This window comes from Anguilla rostrata, chromosome 2 (genome assembly GCF_018555375.3).
Source record: "Anguilla rostrata isolate EN2019 chromosome 2, ASM1855537v3, whole genome shotgun sequence".
Taxonomy (NCBI): Eukaryota; Metazoa; Chordata; class Actinopteri; order Anguilliformes; family Anguillidae; genus Anguilla; species Anguilla rostrata.
The window spans coordinates 52,208,668-52,229,044 of NC_057934.1; the positions used below are offsets into that span (position 1 = coordinate 52,208,668).

The following is a 20,377-nucleotide window of genomic DNA, read 5'->3' on the forward strand; positions in this document are numbered from 1 at the left end:
AAACTAGTGGGAGTGAGCTACTGTGGTTCTTGAAGCAACAAGAGGCATTTGAACTTTATAAAAAAAAAAAAAAAAAATTTTAAACTGTGAAAGGGCACAGCCATGCTTTCAATCAATACCAATTGAACCCTTGGCATCAAAGCCCGACTCCCAACTCCAAAGGTTGCTGAGAGACCCCATGTGCTTTTACATACAGAACCAATGGCCGTTTCTACACACATCTCTGCTTTGATGGTAGCGAAATGTCTCCTCCTGGAGAAGGAGCAACAATGATGGCGAATGAAAGGTTAACTTCACTTATTCTAAACTGTGCCACTGTTAAATTTGGAAGCTGTATTTAAATTAATGGCAGTCAGTTATGTTACTGCATTGGTGATAAGTTAGTAAGTAGCCTAATGTTTAATCTGCTTACTGGTTTTTGACAGCCTTGTTATTCTTACTGGAAGATATGACAACAGCTGAGGTTATGAGGCTATTCATTCTGCCATAGTGGGGAGAATGAGAAGATCTGTTTGCAAATCTTTGTGTGAGATGCATTCTGCACACTAAACATATTTTCACCATTTTGCACAAGCACCTACCTGCCCCTGTTCATCCAATTTCACCATCCAGCCTTTCTTGAAGTTCAGCAAGTCTGGCTGTAAAGCAAAGTACAACACATTAAAAACTTGTCCACTGGGCTGCCATTTACCACAGCATGACTTTTTGAACCTTAGAATAGTGTTTGAAAGACAGGCTATTTAACATAATCTCAACAAAAAGTTTTTTTTTCCAGCATACAAAAATGGCAGTGCATACTGTCTATGATTGTCATTAATTAAAACTTACTAAATCTCAGCCTGCCGTTAAAAGTGTCGATATCAAAATGAGGCTAATGTTTCCTAAATTATTTAATGTAACTTGGCCCTGTGTTATATGAATGTGGTCATTAAAACTTTGTGTCACATCAAAGTGTCAAATAAATGAGCACAAAGATTATATAGCTGTAAAATCAAGTTTTCATTTTTTGGCAATTATAAGTTAGCAAGCACGTGTTAACTTTCACACAAAACAAAGATGGTGACCAATAAGTTTTAAAAAGCATGTTCCACTGCCTGAAATTGCATCACACACGCACTTCCCAATATGTCCATTTTGCCTGCGTATCCGAGTATCCTGCAGTTGGCTACTCTAATCAGACTAATTTGATCAGATGTTGTTATTGGCAGAATGGCAGAACATTTAGCTAACTGTCCAATGGGGAGAATTATTGATAGTGGAGCCTGAGCATTTGTGATGACTAAATCAGCAGGAAAAAGAAATGCAAAATAACCCAAGTTTGGGGCTCTATTGTGTGAAAATTGTATCTGAATCCTCTGTGTTCCAATGACATCAGAAGGTACAGAACTTAATGTTGTTAAGGGCTAAGAGTCTGTGGTCATTTTGGATATTTCTGTAGGAAACCTGGAAAAGTGTCAAACAATCAGAGAAAAACTGTCATACCGCATAAACAATTGTACATTTCAATGCCTGACCTACCGAGTGACCACGTTAATTTCATCATCAGACAAATGTGCTCCGTAAGAGAGGACGTTTACTTACTTGAAATAGAGGCTGAAAAGAAGGCTGGTGTAAAAGTTCACCACTGCTGCCCTGTGGCATCAAATAGTTCACTGCATAAAGTTTGTACTTTTTACTCAATCTCCAATTGCGCATAACAATCTATAGTACTATACGTTCAAAACAATATTAAAACAAAACAAACACAAATTTTGAGAAACAATGCAAAAATGGAATTCGACTCAGTCTCACAAGCAGATTTTATGTCATTTCATTATCACCTTGGTTACACTGAATCAAAAGGCTAAGGAAACAAACACAAAATAACAATAAAGAGGAAGGTGAAACAGGCAACATGCTGGACGCAGTCTGTTGAAGAAAATAAAAAAACACCTTCAGAAAGCATTACTGGTGCACAGTAACTTTCCTCTGCTGTGGTCCACACTGTGGGAAAAATCACTACAAACACATTCACTGTGAGGTGGGGATGCACAAAATCCTTATTTTAGGTTTTTGCCAAATACTGAAATCATTGCAGATTTGGCTAAATACAGGCAAAATACATATAACATACATGTGACACTGTTTGCAATCATTGTAAATACATTATGAAAATGAAATGTGAAGGTTAGAGTGATAAGCTTTGTATATCAACCAGTATTTTAAGGCATTGCAGAAATTTGTGACACTGATATTGTATTGTGGGTGTACATGACAGTACAACATTACTGTGTAACAGGATGAAATTAAATCAGCTTCCATCATTACATAAAATGTTCTAATGTAATTGATTTTTTGTTCTTATTATTAATCGGATACATTATAAAAAAATAATTAATTTAAAATGATGTATTATTGGCTGGACCACAACAGCGGGGCCAGCCCTACAACCGCGAATGTCTGTGACTGAGTGATGAAGTTACACCATTGGTCGGCCGAGTTATGAAGTTACACCATTGGTCGGCCGAAGAAGTCCAGTCATATACTAGGTTTTGACCTGGTCTTGTTAAGTGCAGACAGCCTCTGGGTTTCAGAAACAATATCTATTGCTGATAAATACTGCATATGTCCACATTTCAGATGTTAATCTCATGCAAATATGTCTTGAGACATGTCTCTAGTTTTCTTCCTTTTACATTATCAGGCATTATTCTGTCAAAAAAAAAAAAACACTGGTGGGGTTTTGTACAGTTATGTGAAACCAGGCTCCACCACACATTAATGCTACATATCCAGTTATCTTGTCAATAGCAGAGAGAATATCTTTCACCTAAGGGTGGTATAAAGTATATTGTTTTGAGATCGGTGTCAGCGATGCCCTTTCTTTGTGTGTCTGGGGGATTCTGGTGCTTATCAGTGGCAAGCTCAGCACGATCATTGCCACTGCACTGCTACATTTTAATTGGCCTGAGATGGGCAGTGCAAAAAGAACAGAAAGCTTCAAAGGCTGGTGTTTGAACAGCAGTTGTGTACAGTTTCAGTCATTTTCTATTGTGAGGATACACACATGTATTTTTGGGAGATTTGGAATATGCTCGCCAAATTATCTGCAAAGTATTTGGCTGAATCCAAAAGGAAGAGAAGGAAGAATACCTCCAAAACCAAAACTGAATTTGGATTAAGTGCATCCCTATTGTGAGGTGAACAGGGGAAGCTGCAGTGATGCACTGGACAAACTCCACACTCACACACACGCGCATACACACACATGCACACAAACACACATATGCTCAGCATGCTCACACACGCATAACCCCACACATCATCAGAAAACACACACACACACACCTGCATGAACACACAAACACACACATTAAGAAACAAACCCCGATGACACTCAAAAAGCATGGACACACGAACACGTGCACACACACACGCACACACACTCATTCATTCATATGTGAGTAAAAGTAATTTAAGCCATGGCTGAACACAGGAAAGACATGGAAATGACCTGGGCAGCAGGAGGGGGATGTATGCTACACCCAGCACCATGAGGAGGGGGTTTAGGACGTCCATGTTCTCAGAAAATCAACAGGTGTCACAGGAAAACAAGACAGGCACATAATTACTTTCACTGATGAAACCAGGAAGAGACTTGTCTAAACTTAAACATGTAACATAAGACCGTTACCACCACAAATGCACCATTTGCAGTTTACTTAGCTCTCATTGATCTCACAGTATAAACATATTTGATTTTAAGTGCTGTCAATAATTCCAATTACTTTGGTCAACAGAAACCTGACTCTTCAATAAGTAGCCTGAGCAGCAACAAGGTGAGAATGTGAAGCTTTTCTGAAAGACATTTCATTGTCTGAATGTTTATGTAGCCATAATTTTTATTTCAACTATGTCTAGTTTCAGAAAACACAAATTTTGTGTGTCCAAAATTTGTGTCCCTCAGCCCATTTTGATGAATGAAAGAACTTAAAAGCATAATGAAAGCATAAAGAACAACACACAGAATCATAAAAACAGAGAAAGCGCAGTGACACTGACAGTCTAAGTCATAGACTCCCGCTGTTGATTTGAGAGCGAAAAACAAAACCGCGAACTAATCCCAGATAAGGAATCTGTCAGTGGCCTTGGTAAGGGCCTTGTGTGACCTTCAGCACTTGAGAAACCTGTTGCGAGGAGGCGGCATTGTTTGCCATGGCAGCGATGTCCCTTCTGCTCACGCCTTCAGCACACATCCACTGATAACTGCATTACCCTGTCCACCATGTTTACACTTGGCACCAAACCGCACCAGTGAGACCAGGTCCAAAGCCCTCATCTCAGGTGCTATTCAGTGAACTGTAAAACACAATTAAACACAATTAAAGAACACACTTACTGTCATGACAGATTCTGTAGTCCTTCGATCCAGTGACTTGGCTCGTCTCAGGGGTGGAAGGGTGGAATGGTGAAAATCTACACCTTGTGCTGGATCATGCCTCTGCTCCTATAAGAGTCAGATACAAACCCTCATGAATAAACTTTCAAAAATAATACTTTTCCCCCCAGGGGGTGAGAAGTCTGCCGTACGTACAAGCAGGTTCAAAAAGCAAGCAGCCCTTCAGGGGCTGACATTATATTGCATTTTAAACAGTATCTAAAATCTGCAGGGCTTGTGAAAGGACTTGCAAAGGATTACATTTTAGAACAATGAGGTAAAAGTGGAAAAAAAAAAGGTGGACTATTTTATCAGATCTAACATTATCAACTTATTTATTTTTCTATTCTTGTTTAAAATAAATCGTATAATAAATAAATAATCACACTTTTCTTCAGAAACTGAAATGGGCAAGTTACACATTGACTAACCTACACACCAAATGCACAGAACATCATGCCTTCACCTATAAGCCAGTGATAATTACACCCAGGAGTTCATAAAGTAACACAGAACAGAGCTAGCACAAATGGGAGAAGAGATATGTCACAAACCAGCGTCCAGCGGGCAGCAGATACTACATAGGGAATATGTGACATTTTGCCGTTGAAGTGGCTGTACACTCTTTTCATATTAAAAAACAAAACATAGAGAGCATTTGGCATCACAAGAAAAGGAAGGAAACCTTTTTTGTTTATTTCCCCTATAAATGTCTGGGAGCCTTGGCTTATGTGTCTGGGTCCTAGTTTTGTTTCCATGCTCAGGGGCATTCTGGGCCAAGGTATTCCATTGTAATTTATAGTTTATCTCCACGACACACTCTCTATTTGCCTTTTCAGGCCTGTAGAGGGGAACAACTAAAAAAAAAAAAAAAAAACCAATCCAGCTGGCTTATATTCTTCAACAGATCTTAGAGGGCTGATTTCAGTGGGGGAGGCATGCAGGCATTCAAAGCAACACCTGGTGCAATGGCTGCCGGGGGTGTGTCAGTATGTATGAGGGCTACACAGTGCAGCACTGAGGAATCGGTTTACTACTCAACTACCTCCCCAAGTCTGTGCCTGAAATATCCTGCTGGCCTAGCAGTCATTAGGCCTGTTTGTAGCAGACATGATGAGAGGGGAGGTGCTTTGATAAAGCCTCAGAGTCAAGCAGGAGCAGGAGTATTCAGGTCAGGACACAGCTTCTGCAGGAGCGCAGGGGGACTGACAGGGACTTTCAGTGGCCAGTGCAAGCCAAATTTGCACCTCTGCAACATGTGGCTGACAAGAATCCAGGTTAAATGGGTGTCTTATGCTACTTTTTTGTTTTAAAGGTTTTATGCCAGTGCACAGTAAAATCGCAGGGCACCATTGAAGGGTGTCTCAGTCAAATGAAACAAATTGGAAAAAGGCTGCGGAGCTTGGCAGAGGTTTTGGCACGGGCACAATGGGGGATTACTTTAAAAGAATTATTTAGGGTGTGCTGAAAAGGTCACATGCTTTCGTAGTGTGAGGAACAGTTCTGGGTCTAAGGCACTGTTGCACCTCCAGCACCTCTCACTCTAGAGGAGAGTGGGGCTTTCTTTCAGTAGGCTACTAAAGAGACTGTGAACAGCAGCAGGCTCTTTCCGACGTCCCTCTCCAGTAGACTGTACTCCGCTGGGTTTTATCCCCCGGAGCCCTGGGACAGTGCCAGGGCTCTTGAAAGCATGACAGAGACCTTGAGGGCCCAAGCTGCCAGACCAACAGCAGAACAAAGGGCCTCGGGACAAAAGAGAGCATCGAATGCAAAAACTGTCAAACGTCGTAACCCCGCTGGGCCAGATCCACAAGCCCGCAGCTGCCAGCAGCTGGATCAAACTACACCATTACCAGATTAGTACTCTGATCAAACCATAACCATCACCAGACTGATTCTCTCTGTTCTTACAATTTCTTACAAAAGAAAACAAAACAAGCATTCGTTTTAGCACTCTGAGCCCGTGCGCAACCACAGTGAACAAAACCTGAACAAAGTCTTGTGTGCATGTAAGCATGTAGTACAAAACCACAGATAAAATCATTCTTAGCCTGTCAAGAGCACAAACGCATGTATCTTAATCTAGATCTATTGGGCCGTGCTGAATGACTACTGGCCTCGCGCTGAACCAAAGCTGAACACTAGTAAGGATAGGGGACATTTAAACTGATGTGAAAGTAAAAATGTGCCCACATTTAGACTGCATGTGCACGTAATGGGTGATGATGTCATAAAGACACTCCCTGGAATCTGATGTCACCCTTCACTGCTCAGAGCCTGAAGAGCCAGAAAAGAACATTCTGGCAACTGGGTCAACAGGCAATTTTAAAATAGTTTCTCCTCCTTTTTTTAATTTTAAATCTGAGTTTTTTCCCCCTTTCTGAAGAAGCGTTTTCCCCAGGATAGGGTGGGAAAAGGAAGTGCAGTTATCTGGGGAATCCAACCGCAGAATGGAAAATGGAAATTAATTCAGCACACACCTTTGACCTCCACTCACAACCAAAACAAAAACAGAGGGAAGAGAGGAGTGTCTGGTCGGGGCATAACAGGGGCGTATCAGAAGTCCACGGTTCCACTCACATCACTCTGGGTCATGGTTCAGTTTTCACAGCAGGTTCGCATTGTTATACTTGAACATCTGTTCAAGTGTGAGTGTACTCACCCACTTACAGGCACACATGGGGTGCGGGGGCTATGTATAAAAAGTGCTGTAGTTTCCACATAGTGAAACCAAAATGTATAAAAATGAACCTTTAATGAAAGCTGAGAATCTGCACTTTGAACACACGTGAATTGACTGATTACAAATTATTAAATTATGGAATACAGAGCCAAATCAAAACAAAATATGTCTTTGTCCCAAACATTATGGAGGGTACTGCACATGTATGTATTTATCTATTAGGCTTGGGCGATGTCAATGAAAATAATATTGCAATACTGTCATGTGAAAAGTTGTGATATACAATACAGGTATTGAGTTTTAAAAGAAGCTAACAATGTTCTAAATAAAAATGCATCTGTGAACACTACAACACTTTCCACTTCATTCATTCAATTTTATGCATACATGAATGAGGAACGAGGCTATACGCAACTACTGCTTAGATAACCACACCATAACAGCAGCAACACAGCAGGAGCACAAATCAGAACAGTCTAGCATTGACCACATTCACGTGTGCACCATATTACCAATATGATCAAATGGTGTGATGAAGGAAGTACAGGCCAGGAAACATTTTGAATAAAAAAAAAAGCATGTGAAAATGGCTTTCCCCATTGTTCCGTCAGGGACACATGCTACCAGCTCAAAACTTGTTCATCTGCACTCCACAGCAGTGAGCCAAGCTGAGTGTAAAATGCACCGCCGTTGCTCCCTGTGGCAGTGTAATGGAGAACCTTGAGAGGGGAGAGCTTGTTAGTACCTCTCTCTGGAATCGCCTGGTCTCGCTGCGGCCCTGCCGCGCCCCGCTCCGGCCCGCCTCCTCCACCTCCATCCTCTCCGCGTTCTCCAGCTCCAGCGCCTCCAGCTTCTCGATCACATTGGAGCGGCTGCTGGGGTAAAGGGGGGACATGACGCCGCAAACTGAGACTCGGCGAGAGCCAGCACAGGCTCCCAGGGCACTGACAGCGATATCAGGGACGACAAAGAGCCGAAACCTGCTTTCCCACTCGCTTCAGAATTGTGATCTTTCATGCTGCCCCCCCTTTGTGAGGGCCCCTGTACCATGCCTACAGGTACACCGGACAATACCATCACTTTGTTCATTGCAAAAAAGCTCATTAAAACCACTGGGAGGGAATGTATCTTTTCAACTTCCTCTTAAGAGACATCTTTTGAGCATGCATTAAAACATGACAATTTATATGAAAAGCACTATATATAAAATTATGTAGATAATGCCACATACATATCCATGTATATTTATTACCCTCTACCTCGCCTGCACCAAAACTTTATTAGTTGATAAAGTTTTGCACGTGAAACTCTATACTGTCAGCCGAGCTGTCTTTCTTTGATGTTCACTTCTCTTCTTTTCGTCTTTGCTAAACAGAAGAATTTTGTTTACCGCAGGCCAGTTGGAAATATTAAATGACTCTGTGAATTGTGACCGTATATGGGGAATCCACTGCAGTGTCAGTGCTCCTTAAAAGGCAATAAGTGAGACAGACAGTAAAATATTTGCGTCACATGACTGCTAGCCACTTTATTGGCTGCTGGGCATAAAATGGCACTGCTCCCATAAACTAAAATTAAAACAAATGTACCCCTTTATCTTTCCCGCGGACAGGTTTTACTTGTTCTTAAACTGGTCTGCTGTTCACATGTTTAATGCTGAACTGAGTGGGGAAAAAGGGGGCTAAAGACTGTCAGCCAAGGGGAAAAAAGGGATGAAATACACCCCGCTCTCTGGGAGGGTCTGTTTGAAGTGCCGGATTCAGAGAGCTGTGACTCCTGACCTTTGCAAAAAGGGTGAGCACAACACAGGCAGCCCGACAGGCAGCGCAGAGAAAATACTACATACACATCCACAGAAATATGCTGAGCCTCGTAAACCCCGCAGGCAAACAAATCCTAAAAACTGTCGACAAGTCAATTGATTCCTCCTCAGTTTCAAGTTTGGAAGCAAACACCTTGTGTAAAGTTGTTTGCCGAAAAGGTTAACAAAACCAAATGGATTGTTTCTGGTAAACGGAGTGAAACATATTATTTTCCCATTTGCACATCAGAATTCTTCTCCATTCTGACTCACAGCTTGTACCAGAGAATTCAGGAAAGAATTACCAACTCTTCTTGGAGATAGCAGGCCTAATTTTGTTTTCAGTTTCCATGTGTTAAACTGTGGCTTCCAGGTCTGCGGAAATCTCCCACTCTGGCCCAACAGCAGACCTAAACTGCGGCTCGCAGGTCTGTGGAAATCTCCCACTCTGGTCCAACAGCAGCCCTAAACTGTGGCTCACAGGCCTGTGGAAATCTCCCACTCGGGCCCCACAGCAGCCCTCACCTCCTCTCCGGGCTGAAGAGTGGCTCCGCCTCCTGCCTCTCGGGGCTGCGCACGCGGCTGCGCTTCTCCGCCTTGCGGGCCTCGGCCTCGTGCCGGCGCGAGCGCGTGGCGTCGTGGAGGCCGGCCGCCCGGTGGGGGCGCTGCAGGGGCTCGGCGGGGTGGCTGTCGGTGCTGGTGACGGTGCTGCCGCTGGCGTCCGAGTCCAGGGAGCTCATGGAGCCGCTGATGTGGGAGCCGTTGGAGAGCAGGCTGCTGCCGGAGGGGAAGGGGTCGCTGGGGGCAGGGGAGTGGCAGCGGGGGATGCCGCCCAGCTCCCCGCTGTGCCGGCTCGACGTGCTGCCCGTCGGGGACAGGATGTCGAGGGGAGGCTGCGGGGCGGTGCCATGGAAAGGGAGCCCGCCTCGGTCGACCTCGTCCCCGTTCACTGAGCCCTGGTCAGAGTTCAGGTCTGCAGACGCTGCTTCCCCTGGGGGGGAGAAATTTCCGAAAGGTCACTGGCACATCAACGGCCTTTAGGGTCCCTAAACACTCAAACCTGACTGAATTATGCAAGTAGTGCCCTTTTGGATACATCAACCATCTATCAATCACTGCTGTAGGCAGCATGAACACTAGCATGTATGTGCTCTCTACACTGAAGTAGCCACTGCCCCTGGTTTCAATTAAATCTACAAGGTGCCAAGTATTTCTGAAATAATAAGCACCTCAATCTCAAAAACACTTTAAGGGCAGTATGGCAAAATATGGGTTAAAATCCCAGTATCTAGTATCTATTCCAGTATCTACAGTATAACAATTCTGCTAAACATACTCCTAAAAATCTGTGACTTATAAATAACTCTACGTCCAGAACAAACCATACCATATTGTTCTGCCACTTACACGTGTTTCTCTGAACTGAAACCGTAACTTCTTGGCATAAGTTGTAGCCATTCATCATGTCTGAGAATGTACTTGATATTTCCAGAGGTCCCACTATATCTCCAACACTGTTTATACAGGACGCCGCAGACAAAATTCTGGTTTTTGTGCTATTTTCATCGCATTAGTCTGGCCAGACTTTTAAACAGAGATGCCAGGTGTAATCAACCTCAGGGGCTCAAATCATGAAAAAACATTTTGAAGATTATGCAAAGACTTCAGTTCTTTGAGATCATCTGAATGTTCCACCCACAGCAACAGACTGCACTGTGAAAGAATGTCTGAATATCTGTTACGTCACTTTAAAAAAAAAGAAACTATCAAGGATGTCAGCACACTGAGAAATTCAGACAAACGCACATGGCTCAAACATACTGTACTTATCTGATATTGTTCTTCCTCCCACACTGATCCTATTTGCCCAATGAAGCTTTTTCACTAATTGAAAGTAAATCTGCAATCTGTAAATCTCTACAGAGTGTGTGTTATGTTCAACTGTTTACCTGCACAGCTTAAAAAACCTTAAGGCTTATGAAACACTTTCTTTTCGCACATCATTCATATTTCTGACATGCTAACCTATTCTGGGTGTGTTGGCAGATTTTTTAATATGATTTTATAATTAATACGTGAGTATGCTCATCATAACATAGTAGAGTAATGAAATAAATGACAATTACTGAATGAACCATGCATCGCATATTATCATTCAAAGTTGTTTGCTTGTAGTATTACTAAGACACCTGCCTGAAGTTGAACTTGAAAATAAGTCCAGAAATAGTGCCAATTCCTCCATACCTGTAGGAGGCAGCGGTGAGCCGAGGGGAGGGATGTCAGCTGAAGGCCACACCTGTGGCACATCTGCCTCCCTGCTGTGAAGCTCTTCCTGCCATATGATTGACCGAGAATCTGGGACCTTCTCCGCTTCAGGGATACCAGAGCCGGTCACAGCCACCTTTGCTGGGCCCGGCTCCTGAAATTCAGTTACATATTGGAGGAAAGAACAAGCTTCAGTCCACCAATTTAAATACTACATAAACAACTCAATTTCAAAACTCATCTGCAGCTTCTTGCAAAAAAAAAATGTAATCAAGGGGAGGGAAGGAAAAAAAATTCACATAACAGAATACACTTCCAGCCATCATCCAAGGAGCTCACCTGGGAAGTAGTGGGTTCAACCTTGCGCTTCTTCTTCTGGTTCTGCTTGTTGGTCCGTGGGTACACCACTAGCTGCTCACTCCATCTGGAGGTAAGAAAACATTACACATTAGATTCTGCCAGGCAGAGTGCATCACAGCTTTAAAACCCTATCTGCAGGGGGAATTACCAACAACAAATTTAAGCAAATTTATTACATAAGGCAACTTCAGAAAAAAAAACTCACTTGTTTCTGCATACACTGGAAATCATTTAAACATTAATTATGAATAGTAAAGCGAGAGAGATAAATGTTGGTTTACAAAATTAGAACTAAAACAATTACTGAAATGTAAACCCTATGTTATAATTTCAATACCTTAGAAAGATGTATTTCGTCCGTTTGTCGCTTCTTGAATGACTCCCTATTATTTAACTGATATAATCTGGTTAACTTTTGTCAAAGACTTTTGAGCAGTATATTTATTTTCTCTGAAAGCATTTTCTTACATGCCTTCTTACATGCTTGCAAAAACCTTTCAGGTGTGTAAACCCTACTACCATAAGTGGAATTCTGAAATCAGATGAGAACTTTAAATAAAGGGAGGGAAAATTATCCGTTTTTCAACTGCACAGCAGAATATACAGAATGTATATGTACCCCCCACCCCCCCCCCCCTCCCCAAGGGCTGGGTCGCCCAGCCCGGGTTTCGTTTGGAACGTACCCGTTGATGATCTCTTTGTTTTCACCACGGATGAAGTATTCCTGCTCAGGCGTGATGATGCACAGCGCGTTCTTTTGCCCAGTCCTGGGTTCCGCGTCGATGACGTCTATGCACTGGTTCATGTTTACAGTTCCTTGCGGCAAAGTACTTGGCTAAAGGAACAATTGAAAAAAATATCAGAGTGGAAAGGCTAGTGTCTGATACATGCCATATGCTCCAGAAAAGAAAAGAAAAGAAAAGAAAAGAAAAACTAAACAAAATAAAAAAAATATAATACAAACTAATATCTCTGCAATGGAAAATAACCATATAAGGTATATAAGGACTACCGAACGCCTCAATCACATTTCACGCATCTACACGTGAAGCCATTCACACAGACAGACACAAACACAAAGACAAACACATCATCATCACAGATCATGATTAAGTTGATCATATTAGTTTATATGTATTTTACATGCTGTGGCCCATTGTGGAAAAGGTGAGAACCAATGGAACATGAGAGCTCTTCCCTGCATTTAATTTGCAGAACTGGCTGATGGGTATGAAATGGAAAACCAAGGTTATTTTTCAGGATCCTCCAGGCAATATCATTTTTGGAGAGTGGGAGCACATTCTTGACATCAAATTGGATTTTCTTCCAAGCTCCACAGATCTGAGGTTGTTTTAAAATGGTTAAAGTTTATTCATTTTTATTTTTTCATTTTTTTAAAGGAATGGATTCAAATAAAATTGTAAAATCAATTTCAAAACAAATTTGGTTTTCTAACAATGACAATACACAGTGACAAAAAATTTAGGGTTGTTTTTTTCTATTATTTGAATATCCAAAATAAAATGCTGCCAATTAATTGTGCATTGGGTGGGCTGAGAAATTATTGTTTTTCGCCCAATGAGGTTTTTAAACACTGAAAATTTGGGATGTCATCTTAGGCCAAACTCACAATGATGACTATAAATGACCTCTTCATTCTATACAAGCCATATTTAATACTTTAGGAAGGAAATGCACAAGGTTAGAAAGAAAGAACATTTGCATGAAACTGTAATGTATTGCAAGTAAAACCTTAACTCATATTTTGCAGTTTTGATTTTAGTCTAAATCTTTCTCAATTCAAGGAAAGCAATAATGAAGAATAAAACTGCAGGACTTTTTTTTCCCTGAGCCCTTTCACAAAGGGAGAAAAGCATCTGCTTCCCAGCTTCTTCATCTCTCTGCCTCTACAGTAAGGACAATGCATGGTTATCAAAAAATTGCCATGGCAACAGGGAAAATCCTTTTGGTTCCAGTGTTTGGGGATTGAATAGGGGAGGCGACAGCCTAGAAAGCCAGGACTAAGCCTCTTTTGTAAGCATACGCAAGCGGTTTGACAGCAGATAAGTAAGAGTGGGTAGGTACGTCAGTTCTTTGCACACCAGAACTCAGAATCTAAGAACCCCTTTACTAAGAAGCCTTTGCCAGGTCATAACTTGAATTATGAAAAATGACAAGTATCTTCTGGAGCCATCACATTTCCAGTCCCAAGAAAACTGTATAATATGCAGGATTGCTCAGAGGTCACATAAATCTAGAGAGACATAAACCTTGCTGCTAGTCACAATATTCAGTTTTTCTTAAGCAGACACAAACTTCTGTTAGTGACCACAATATTTTTGTCTTCATTTTTACTGTTGGAGAATCTCCCACAGAATGGTAGGAGGCCCTACGGTGTATTAGTGCTTTCTGCCTTGGCTGTTATCAGGCATTCTGCTGCCCCTCGATGTAAAACAGGTGCTCCCTTTTTCCTGATGCCTTTTATGGCCATTTCAGTGGTCCCGCTTTATTAAAAGCTGCCAGTACACCCGAGGGGCCGCCAAATATGGCAATTACAGTGTGTCATGGTAATAAACTGCAGCAGCTTTAAAAGCTCGTAAAATGGAGATGCATGGACATAATTTCCTCAGAACCTTAACTAGGAGTGTCATGAAATTATGTATTTAGTTAAGATACTGGTTTTGTTTAAAAAGAAAAAAGAACACCCTTTGGTCAGAGCACATTAACATAAGTCTGTAGTTTTACAGATAGTTTTACAGATATTTACAGCGGATATTGTACTATCAAAGAAATACAGCTGTTACTAAAATTTATATCCGTCTTTTTTCCATGACGTTATTTCAAAAAGGTGTAACCTGAAAGGACAATCTAAAAATGTATCTTTCCTTGATTATGCCTCTTTTAATAGTCCAGCCCACTACTTCTATTTGCCGACTTCTGTTAGACACAGAAGGCAATGTTATTTTCTTCACTGTTGCTGTCTGGTCTCAGCCCTGTAATTTCAAGGGAATGTAACCTAATGAATTTAAAGCCAGTGCCTACTTAACGTACATTTACACAGCCAGTCTGCAGGAGCACAACAAACAATGTGGAAGTCTTCTCAAACACAAGCATGAACACTTGAACACAAAACATTACAAAACATTTATTGCTAAATTTGAAGTTAAGTTCAGAAGTTAAACTGAACTGAAAAACAAAAACAGTTCTTTTGAGATTATTTACCAACCCATTATATTAAGGTTCTCAATGTACCCTTGTGTGGTTTGTTCAGGTAGCATGCACTAGCAGACACTGAAACTGGCAAAAGCATAAAGGCTCTTGGACTGCCAAGTTTTTGCCATTCATACGTTTAATATTATTGTGGAATTGATTCCAAAAACAAAATCAAATTCCATATCCTTCAATTGTTTGAGACCTTAGAAGGTTTTCTATTTATAGGTCAAACAGCAGTTACAAGAGAAATAGCCTAGTGTTTTTCTCACAGACACAAAAGCAGTATTCCTGAGAGTAAAACGTGTGTAAGAACTGAGAAACCAGGTAGCAACAACTGAGAAACCAAAGTCATTTTAATTACAGTTTATTCTTTCATGCACATAACAAACAAGAGTTCAATGGTGTAGTATGGTGTGGACTACCAACATTAAACAAGCTGAGCAGATATTTGACTTAAATCCTTCTACAGTTCTGTCAACTGTTCATCTAACTTAAATAAACACATGGAGCAGGAGTTATGGAATTTCAAACATTTACAATTTGCACTGTACAACATCCACCAGACAGCCAACCAGTGCTGTACTCATTATCATCACTTGGCATATCCCCCTACCAGCCTGCCAAATTAATCTCACAAAGTTCAGTGTCAAAAGATTCAGGTTGCCCATTTTTTATTAAGTTTGTCAAAAATATACACAAATCAAATGTAATTCAATATTATAAAATTCAAAAACCCTCCTGTATGCTATGGAATATAAACAATTTAATAGCACAATTATGTAGTACAGTTCTGACACAGGCTTGTAACTGATGACATGTAATGTGAACATTGTTCAGTCGACACATGCAGCTTTTCTGGTGAAATAATTTGAAACTTTCAGTTAGACAAGCTTAGTGCATTGGCACACTGTTTCCAGTAGTATTCTGGGTGGAAGCAGGACAGGTTCAACACCATTTTCAATTGGTGACATCTGCAAACCGTGTTCAATGAGTTATCACCAAAACTCTGATTTTACAAGTAGATCAATGAGGAAATATCATGGGATTTATTGTTTTATTTAATTTTTTGGGGGAAAAAAACATAAGTTTTGGTGACAGTCAACACTTATGTTACAGTCACTCATCTTCCTTGGCCTGACAGAACACTTTAAAAGGCTATTTAGAAATGTGGTGCAACTATAGCATGACAACACCTTCCTACACTCCAGCTAAAGTATGTCTCTGTAAATTTCCACTCGTTGAGTAGTTATTGGAGTTAATATCGGTTTAGGCTACATGTCCATGTAACGGTCCATAAAACCAACAAATTCAAGTTTAGCTACATGCCTTTTTATTTGTTATGTTGAATGTTGACAAAACATTCCATATAATTTGAACAACCTGTACATGAGTGCTTGTCATTTAAGAGAATTAGAGCATTTTAGATAATGTTCCTCTGGGATGTATCCCAAAATGTTCTAAAAAATCCTTCCTTATAAGACAAGTACAGTTTTATGATTCCCACTGTTATTGATATACCAAATAGTAAAAAAAAAAAAACATTCTGGGGGGAAAAAATGCATTGCTTCCTTAAAATAAAAGTTGAATTTTATATAGAAATGTGAGCTCTTCTAATCATTTTAAAATTTCTGCAAATCTAATTTAAATGATGAAATTGAATTACTGCACACAGCTGAGAGAATTTTAACTGGATAATACCCACTTGATTGGGATCCTCTAAATGAAAGATAAAAAATAAAGGCTAGTTCAGAAAACCCAGCCTTCTTGAAACCCACAGTTTCAGATATGATGTATGATTTAATAAATAAATAAAAAACTGTCGAAATAAATTTTACGTTTCTCAGTTTCACCTGGACTCACTTTTACAACATTCTACTCATACATAGAAATTTGAAATCAGGATTGTGGAGGGCATCTGAAAGATTCACCACAAATATCACCACTGCATTTGACACACCACAGCTGCTGTACAGCTAGCTACAGAGGAATGCTTGGAACTTAAACAAACAACGTTGGTAATCCAGGAGGGGTGTGTTTCACCACCTCAAAATGCACTAATGATTAGTAGTTTGGGCATTATTGGTATTTTCTTGTTCAATTGTTCAGAGGTTTTACAGAACACAGGATTGGGACATACTAAATCACCTACAGAAGTGACAAAGATACCTGAATGTTTCTTTTAGGTTGTAGGGGTTCTAGGTGCTCAATAGGTTCACTCCCAGCATGCACCTGATGTGTTACATGCAATAATATCTACATTTGTAATGCACATTCAGTCTGAACATACCCTGAATTTCAAAACTGCAAGCCAATGCACCAACTGCACTGCTCGCTAGACAGGGTTAGGGTGGAAAAGAGACCATTTTTCCAAATTATATTAAAGTTTTGTCCAGTTCCAAAGTGGTTACAATATTTGAATAAAAATACGTATTTTTACCCATCATCACATAACTGTGTGATACGATAAATTCCACAAACAATAGTGGCAGTGTCATCAAGCAAATGTGCCTATATGGTAAGCTGAAAGCACCGTTCTATCATAACCAAATTAAGCTACCAGCAGGAACGTGTGGGCCGCAACAACGATTATGTTGGACAGTGCGTGGAGGAATAGAGACTGATGAAAGAACTGAAAATAAGCCAGTTACTAAGCCTGTACCCAAGGGAGCACACCGAAATGGACAAAACCAGCATCATTTTACAAAAACTGGTAACAAATGGTAACAATAAATGGTAAACTGTAACAGAGAAAGTCATTTAATCCAATACTCTTGCTCAAGTTTACCTACTGGTGCTATCTTAGCCATTTATTCAGGGCAATCATTTTTTAAATGGAAAAACTTCAACATTGACAGCTATTTATTTTGCAAACCGCATTTTCCAAAAAAAAAAAAAAAAAAGGAAATGAAATGATGTACCAATGTACAGTGCCTGGCCCTTTTGGTCACTTGATATGCACAACAAAACCTTTTCACCACCACACAGCACGACATGCATACAAATATAAAACAAAAGAATTAACAGCCAAGGCTTCAGAAGAATGTTATTAATTCCTGAAGGCAAGCTTTTTGCTAGTCAAGTTTGATCTACCAGTTTTGTGCCTAATTAGGCTACTTGTTTTGCATACATACTTGTGAAAGCAATCCAATCCGTGACAAATACTCCTATTTATTGCATATTCACCACAATTTTAGTATATATTGGACAAATAAATTAATTTGGGTAAATTAAGAGAAAACATAAAAAAAGTAAAACATACGGAAGATGCCGAAATTTTATAGTCTATGTGACTTCCCTTACTCAACATTGAAAAAAGAAAGAAAAAGAATCTATTGCCATTTTCTTTTCCCCTTGACTCCAGCAACCTTCCTCCTCAGACCAAAATTTCCAACAAATCTTTTAAGGCCATAAAGCAGTGTAGTCTATCTCAACACCTGGCTGACTTACAGGCTAAAGAAAAGCTAAGATATATCTCCCTGCATTTAGGGGTCTGCATCATGTCTGCTGAAGGAAGGAGGACTGGACAAATCCATCCTTTTAACAACACAAATGATGGTCCTCTGCCCCTTTATTTTATGTTTTATATAATCCTCTCCAGTTTACAGAAATAGATACTAAGACAGGCTGCCTGTGGAATGTAAATCTTGGGCATATTTTAGATTTCCATGTGGTTTTCAGGACTAATGTTCTCAGAGTATAGCGTAGTCATCGGCAGTCGTCTGTAGTTCACCAAATATGGGCATATTAGAGGAATGCTGAGTGAAGCCCAGACTCTGCATTCAGAAGATTTCTGTCTAATGGCTAAAATAGCCCTATTCTGTGAGCACAGCTTCAGCTGCACCTCAGACATCTAACTTCCAGTGTTTTCATCTTCCCTGATTATACCCGAGGGGGATCACATGTGAGCCTACTAGGTTCTTCAGTGCAACTGGGTGGAGAAAGGGCTGTAGCAACAATTAAAACTATAAAAGGAAGCAAAACGAACCAAGCAAAAACATTACAGCAGTTAACAACTCGATTTAAGAAGATACAGAGGTTGGTCAAAGTTCGTACTGTCTCTCATACTGAAACTAATGCATTTTACATTCTGTTTATCGACAAATTAATTAGAACCACAGCTGCTACCACTCCATTCACACATTACACTGAGGATATATTTTGCATCTGTTTGGGAAACCAATTATATTAATCCCGTGCAATGCAATAATCCAGGAATATAATAGCCTATAATATAACATAATTAGCATCTTGCTGGCTAATCTTTCAGCATCATCACTTCATTTTAAAGAAAATCCTAAATATAAACACAGGCTTTAATTAATACTAATATAGACTTGGTTAAATTTACCCGCCCTACTGTACTACAGTTGATACAGTACATTTGTCTAATATGTAGCATACTATGGAAAGTTCTGGAGGTAAATTCCATGAGTGTCTGTAAAAACTGGCCAATTACATAACAAGAGAACATGAAAAATTAAAACCATCTCTCTGGTCAAACACACCATCTGGATGGAAAAAGCCCAGTGTGTACAAGTCAAACAGGGAATTATACATCACAGAACAAATAAATAGGCCATATCTATTTCTGTTTACTTGTTTGTTTGGGTTTAATTGCCCAAACATCACAGGCAAGTCTCAGGGGCTAAACTCTCCAACATGTTTTATCAGTCAAATGTGTAAGAGTTCCTATTTTGGGGTACACAAAGAGGTAGTTTCCCTGACCTAATTTCCCCACTTTCCTCTGAGTGTTCCCAGAGCAGATGAAAAGACTGCAAAGACAATGCAGCTGACAGCATTTTAAAAGGCGTTACAATGGAAGGAAAAGTTGTTATACATTGAGCAAATATCGTAGGTACATGCTAAATATTACTCCTTATAGGAGAACAGGCCTGGCTTACATACACTTTTTTTCACGCCTGAAAATGGGAGGGTGGGGGGGTGGGGTGGGGTGGGGTGGGGGTTGTGGCGGGAGACGCACAGCGCTGCCTACAATGTCAGGACCCCAGCCTCTCAATCTCCATGACGGGGAGCCGGTGCAAGGGCCGCACTGTTTACATACAAATGGCCTAATCTTCGGGCAGATCAGCCAGCTAATTTGGTCACCCAGCTCGCATTCCTGTGAAACAAACGGGTCAGGCTGGGCCCTCTTAAGCTTCAGGCTCAGTGACGCTGCTCCCGCCACCTCAATGGCTCCTTTCTCTTTCCCATCAGCTTGTTTACGGCCTCGCTGTGACAAGAACCTTTCTACATGAGGGTGGGGCAGCCCCTACATCATCATGGTTCACACTCGGCATATGAGAATGTGCAGAAAACAAATCTTCAATACTGCAGAATGTATACATGTATACACACATATACACGCGCACACATGCGTGTGTGCATACACACACACACACACAGCTGAGTGCATAGGCATTTGGACAGGGGCACAATTTTGGTTGTTTTGACTTCAGCACCTTGGATTTGAAATCATACAATACATATGGGGTCAACGTGCAAAGAGTCAGCTTTAATTTCTGGGTATTTACATCCATATTGGGTGATCTGTGTAGTCCCCCCGTTTTAGGGAAGCAAAAGTAATCATACAGTTGGCTGCTCAGCTGTTTCGTGGCCAGCTGTGTGTCTTTGCATCATT

At 40.7% G+C, this 20,377-nt stretch overlaps 1 protein-coding gene across 9 annotated transcripts in view; it reads right to left on the reverse strand.

The window, feature by feature from the left end:
• The window catches only part of mprip (myosin phosphatase Rho interacting protein), a 57,162-nt gene that overhangs the window by 22,292 nt on the left and 14,493 nt on the right, over positions 1-20,377 (reverse strand). For 8 of the 9 annotated variants that reach the window (XR_010328419.1, XM_064323018.1, XM_064323022.1 and 5 more), the window contains exons 4-10: positions 12,210-12,361; positions 11,506-11,590; positions 11,146-11,320; positions 9,427-9,892; positions 7,846-7,975; positions 4,379-4,486; positions 582-638 (exon numbers count right to left, since the gene is read on the reverse strand). Coding sequence is in view for 8 of the 9 variants with exons in the window: in XM_064323018.1 (XP_064179088.1) it covers positions 582-638; positions 4,379-4,486; positions 7,846-7,975; positions 9,427-9,892; positions 11,146-11,320; positions 11,506-11,590; positions 12,210-12,361 (1,173 nt within the window). In the remaining variant the exon portion in view is untranslated. The remainder of the gene's footprint in view (positions 1-581; positions 639-4,378; positions 4,487-7,845; positions 7,976-9,426; positions 9,893-11,145; positions 11,321-11,505; positions 11,591-12,209; positions 12,362-20,377) is intronic. The other variant, XM_064323019.1, reaches the window with a different exon arrangement.